This window comes from Trachinotus anak, unplaced genomic scaffold, assembly GCF_046630095.1.
Source record: "Trachinotus anak isolate AG129_WGS33_773 ecotype Australia unplaced genomic scaffold, CSIRO_AGI_Tana_v1 ptg000025l, whole genome shotgun sequence".
In the NCBI taxonomy this organism is placed as follows: Eukaryota; Metazoa; Chordata; class Actinopteri; order Carangiformes; family Carangidae; genus Trachinotus; species Trachinotus anak.
This window is the reverse complement of record NW_027273876.1, coordinates 6,393,226-6,399,356: the sequence shown is the minus strand read 5'-3', so window position 1 is coordinate 6,399,356 and position 6,131 is coordinate 6,393,226. Positions and strand designations below refer to the sequence as shown.

At 43.1% G+C, this 6,131-nt stretch overlaps 1 protein-coding gene across 1 annotated transcript in view; it reads right to left on the bottom strand.

Moving 5' to 3' along the window:
* Nucleotides 1-251: 251 nt before the first annotated feature.
* Nucleotides 252-6,131, bottom strand: part of LOC139608697 (neurotrypsin-like) — a 28,200-nt gene continuing 22,320 nt past the window's right edge. The window contains exons 11-14 of the mRNA XM_071462676.1: nt 5,802-6,080; nt 4,958-5,080; nt 4,570-4,838; nt 252-3,414 (exon numbers count right to left, since the gene is read on the bottom strand). Coding sequence (XP_071318777.1) covers nt 2,849-3,414; nt 4,570-4,838; nt 4,958-5,080; nt 5,802-6,080 — 1,237 coding nt within the window. The 3' untranslated portion in view covers nt 252-2,848. The remainder of the gene's footprint in view (nt 3,415-4,569; nt 4,839-4,957; nt 5,081-5,801; nt 6,081-6,131) is intronic.

The following is a 6,131-nucleotide window of genomic DNA, read 5'->3' as shown; positions in this document are numbered from 1 at the left end:
TGATTTTCTTCATCAAATCTCTCTGAATGCCTCCTCCAGACGTAAACATCGTCCTCATTCTGAATCCAAATTATGCAAAATGTGTATAGAAACTGAAAATAAATGCAGCTTACCCTTTGTATAGCGCATCGTCACCGTTATTTAGCATCTTTAGCAACAAACAAGTAAATGAAAGCATGGTACTGAATACTTGGGGTTGAATGAGGTTGTAAGAAGACATGAGAGAAGAGAAACAAACACCACCACTGATGCCGTTTTCTCACCAGGTATATGTTTTAATACTCAACCATGATTCAGCACATTACACTGAGGAACAGATGATGGGTTTAACACAGGTAAAGTAGGCCTACATCTTAAATACTTTACTCTGCTCCCCCACCGCCCAGCCATAGACATACAGTATTTACATCAACCTACAGGATCTGCATGGTAAAACATCAAGTCTCGGGAAGGAAGGAGTAAGTGATTGAGTTTATGTACAGGATCATAACAACAGGCATTGGACAGGTCCATGTTGGAGAAACAGCAGTTGCAGGTTACAAGATGCTTCACGACACAGTGGTTCACAGTACATCAAAGCACAAGTCAAGTCCGTACATGTAATAGCAAGAGTATAAAAAGAACCATCAGGGCCACATTATCCATCAACCGGTGGCCCTGTGAAAATAGAGCAATGTCGCCATCTTCTGGTTGGATCACACATCTCAGCTCAGCGAACAACAGAACAGACAACATTAAACTTCAACAGTTCAGCTATCTAATTCAGTCAAAAATGAATGCAGTACACATACTATCTAAACTCTGGAGTAGTAGCTATCTACCCGTCTATCTGCCTACCCATTTATCTATCTAGCGCCATCTGCTGGAATCAGTACAAAAAGATATTTCATGACCCGACAGTCAGCTTCCAATGGCTTTGAAAGGAGAGATTTGTCCTGTACAATTTCAAAGGACCACACCAGTTTTTTTGTTTGTTTTTTTTTTTTGCAAGTTTTACCCCGTTATCTACTCTATAAAACAAATTGTGTGCACTTAATATAACTGCTGACAAAACCATATTGTAGTGTTTCAGTTTTCCGGGCAGCAACTGTTTCCTTTGTTTTCCCTTTAGATTAGAAATCAATCGGCAGATTCTTAAAAACAGCAATAAGGTCCATTATTGTTGTGGGGTGATGCAGTTTAATTGATCTGCACTGCATTAGCTCTCAACAATAATGAAACTCTGACAAAAATAAATGAAGATTTAACATTTCTTGTGATGGATTCTGCAAGTTTCAAGAATCTGTTAATTGATTTTCATATTGCATGGAAATCAGTGGAAATCACAGGCTGCCTGGAAAGTGGGGAATATTTCTGAGGGGATTAATGCATCTACAACACAAGTCTAAGAGGCAAGACGGCCAAAAACAGACATAGAGACAAAAACGGTAGGCTCTTTAGGCTTTAGGCCCTCTTCCCTCCTGCAGGTTTAAATGTGGGCTCTGACACTGTGCAGTACCACTTTCTGAAATGACATCCTTTTAAAAGGGTTCATGGAAGCTGCAAGTAATGGTTAATAAATTATTTACCAATGCTAAGCTAACAACTTTGTGAAAAAATCTCACTGGTTGATGAACGACTAATAATCACGTCATTACTAAAGGGCCAAAAGTGTCTCGCTTTCCAATATGGTTGACACAGTGGATAAAAAGAAAAACACACTAAAACCGAAGAACACAATAAGATCTCACCAGGTGGCAGCTAAATTTTCAAAACAGTTGTACAAAGTGAGTTTTGAGTAGGTTTTTGAACACAGTCATTCATTACTTGTGATATGTGTCTCTGTTATTTTGATTTCCCAACTGCTTTCTGAATTGATTTACCTTCAGATTTGTGATACATAATTGGACTTGGGAGCGACAGTTGTGTATTAAATTCCCATGTGGAAAAGCACAGGAATGTTTGATGTCATTATAGGGTTTGAGATTCTCTTCAAATATCAAAGGTTTTCCCTGAAACACAACAGCAGCAGTGCACATTCTACATCATTGGTAAAAACATGCTAAATCACTGGTGTGGTCCAAAGTTAAATAGCTTAGTCATGGGTCTAAATGAACAACAGCACTTTCACCAGTAAAGGTATAAGACAACAGCCTGAAGAGAGGAGCCCTGTTTGAAAAAGCAACATCACCCACATCAGAATTTTTATCCAGAGTTTGGGTTTTTATCTACACTAAGAATCTCAGAGGGACAGAGATGATATGCAGTCAGCCTTTACACTAGTTTGTTGATTTTTGTTACTAAACAGAAATCTTCTAAGAGCTCACGCAGCAGACACACATCAAAAGGTGAATTTTTAGCATAGATTCTTGTGCGACCGTCTTAGAAATGTCCCCCTGAATGTTTTGATGCTAACGCTATTGTCCTTAAAATACATGCCATGCTGATTTTTTTGGATTTTCAGTATCAGTGAAAGGCCCGCATCAGCACGCAGATAAATCTGCCGGGCTCAAACTAAACGTTGCCGACCCATCAGTCATTGTTCCGGCTTTTAACGGGCTGTAACTCACATGTAAAGCACCACAAATCACCCACACACACTGACATCCTGGCAGTTTGGGAGGGTCAGCCCACACTGCTCATCTGACGCTTAGCAACCGCAAACACTTGGGATTCACAACACTGAGTTCAGATTTGAAATGAGCACAGAGACGGCCGTTTTTACTGACGTAAGCTATAAGCATCTCTCTTTTCTTCTGCTGTCAAAGTTAAGTTTCGTCTCCCTTTAACCCTCCTCCTCCCCCTCCTCCTCATCCTCCTCCTCAGGCGGTCACATGGCACAGATGGTAAGCCAATGGCACGGCCTCGATCAGACCAGAATTTGCGTGTTTGTGTCTGATTCCCCAACATGGTGGGTATGTGTGCCCTTAGTGTGTGTGTTAACATGCTGATTAGTGTGTGAGTGATGAGTGTGTGTGTGTTTCAGTTTAATCTCACTGATTTCGTTTGTCAGTTGTTGGTCGGGTGTGTGTTTGAGCTTGCCATGCGTGTGGAAGTACTTTTCTTTGCCCTGTGTTAGATCATTGTGTGTCAGATCTTCACGTGTCTGTGTGTGCGGTTCCTCCGGACCCGCTTGTGCGTCGATGACCTCGTCGATCCAGCTCCTGAAGCGACTGACTCGAGTGTAGAGCGCAGGAGAGGAGGGGTCAGAGCAGCTGTAACCCCCGGCGACGACCCCAGTGAGGACCCATCGACCCGTCTCTTTCTGACACACCAGCCCGCCACCGGAGTTGCCCTGACAACTGTCTCCATGGAGGAGGCTGGTGTCTGGAGGGCTGCCTGCACACAGTGTGCCGTGGCTGGAGAAGCTGTCGCCATAGCGCTTCTTACATTGCCATGATGACATCAGAGGGACCCAGGATGCAAGAACTGAGTCTAGGAGAGAGGATGGAGAAGATGATTAAAGAGGAGGCGTCACAGAGGTGCTGAAACAATTAGCTGATAAACTGATAAGTTAATCAACATAAAATTAACAATTCTGACTAGGAGTTAATCATTAAAGTCATTAATCAGCAGCATGTTAATACACTTACAGTGACAACGCTAACATGCTGTTGTTTAGCATGTTCACCATGTTCCCCATCTTACTGGCTGATGGTAAGGTCGTTAGTTAGGTATTATATATTTGGTCATAAATTCATATTTGAAGTAATTATAGTTCATTCTGATAGGAACATGAATTAAATTTCATGGCTGTTTATTGTTGAGGCACTTCACTCGAAAACCACATGGTGGTGCTAAAGGAAAAATCAGGAGATCATAGGATTATTCCTCTGGGCAAACCTGTGAATGTACCAAATTTCATGGATAACTAAAAGCCAAAAATGGGGCCTCTGAACATTAACCACAATGTCCCTGGTCCCCAAGTCTGCCGAGGAATCTTTGCTGCTTCTCCCTTGTTTCCTCTCATCTCTCTACTGCCTGTCTGTCATAAAAAAAAATACTGATGGCTCTAGATGAAAAGTCAAGTTATTAGGGTGATTCTCTGAGGAACATGAATGTCCTGCTGAGATATTACAGACTGGACCAATGTGGCAGACCGACTGGCTGACAGCCCAACATTACCATCCCAGGGGGCAGGGCCACTAGCATGGCTAAAGATGCCAAACATTCAGTAGTTCCAGCTTCTCACACGTGAGGATTTGCTGCTTTTTTCTTTTTTAAGTCTGAGTTAACTTCTGTTGTCAGAGATAACAGGTTATTTTTATAGTAATTTTAACTTCTCATGGTTGTCACATGAAGAGAGAAGCAGCCAAAACTGGCAACAAGTTGAAACTTTTACATTTATTATTTATCATAATTTATCTATTATTGATATCTAACTTAAAGTGAATCTGATGAAATCTGTGGTAAAACTCCTATACTACTACCTGTGATTTAATGAATACGAGCATATGGAAATTCTCACATAAGGCTTCGGCTTCTAATCCTTTATACTGCACTGGTGTTGGAGCTAAAACATATTTTTAGATACGTTCTGATGTTGATATAAAAAAGAAATATACTCTGGAGGGTAAAAAACACACATACCTGGTCCTGTCCAGCCAGTGGTAACCATGACAACACAAGAGGATGGAGCATATCCCCCTGATGCTGTGTCTGCAGCAGGAAGGCATGCCGCGTTAGTGTTAGGGTCAAAGGTCAGACAGTGACCCTTGGTGCTGGGGAGCTTCAACAAAGCCAGATCATGGCCTCCGCTCTGGCCCTTAAACTTCCTGTGAAGCACCACCTGCTCCGGGGTGAGAGTCTGCTCAGACGCCCCCACACGCACCACGTAGTTGGACGGTTCGCTGCCAAACCTAGAGGAGAGGGGGTGAAAGAATGAACCTAAGGTGGATTTATAGTTGCTGGTGTTTGGTGATCCGACCAAAGACGCCTCCAGTGTAGGTACTGATTTATGATTCAGTGTCAGATTTACCTGCTGACACAGTGCGCAGAGGTCAGGGCCCAGCAGGGGCTGATCAGGGTGCCGCTGCAGAGAGGACTGCCATCTTTTCCTTCAGACTGAAGCCACACTGACACTTGCCATGGCCACGTGGTCCTGACAGAGAGCAGGAAAAGGTCACAATCACAATTCTTCTTTCTTTCTTCTACGTCTGAGTTTCTGGAGGTTGTGCACAAAGTATGGTTCAAAGCTGAATTAACACCCACTCAAAGCACAAGACAGGTGCAGGTTTGACAATATAATGCATGTAAATGCAAATGTTTTAATGCATTCAACCTGTCTGTTACACCTCAAGAATATACCTAATATACTACCTTTAATAAAGTAATAGCATCTCTGTTAGGTGACTCTTGCATTATAAACTAACCTTGTGACCCAGTTTAATGGAGAAACCTGTGTAAGTGTGTTTTAAGACCTCAGTGGTGCATATTCCTGAATAAAACTGCTGTTAATCAAATGATCCCAAAGCTAGTTGACACATACACAAATCTGTGGTCAGGTTGTATATTCAGGCGCAAGACTAATGGCTGGTCTGCTGTGTGCATTGTATTTAGTGGGAACTAGGAGGCCACAATGTGCATAAATAATGGACAGTGTGTGGGAGGTGAGGCGTCGTTTATTTCACATGCAACAAATGTACTTGATCAAAATATATATCCATAACTCATTGCAGTTTTTTTGCAGTTTTACTGTATTTTCTAGTGTGTGTGCAGTATTTACAATTGTCAGATTGAGGCTTCATTGTCAGTTCAGTGTCACCAGGACAAAGCCACAGATTCGGACATATTGTTCCACTAAACTCGGGCCTAAATCTCACCTGAGCATGTTTTCCTCTCCTTGGTTCCTCCTCTTGCTCTCCTCCTCCACCAGCTTCCTCAGCCCGCAGCTCAGCTCCTGAGGCTTGACCTGTACCGTAGACTCCTGCGGCGCGACGTCACACCTCACCCCCGCATCTTCCCTGTGCCTGCAGCCCTGGACGCTCTGACCCAGAGAGGGACACTCTCCCAGGAACTCCTCCTTCCCCGTGCACCTCACCTGGTCCAGGTGGATGGGTCCTTTCCCCTGACCGAACCCTCCGGCTGCTACCGCTCCCCCGCTGAAAAGATGTTTGGGAGAGAATGTGAATTTTTGTGCCTTATTATTTCAT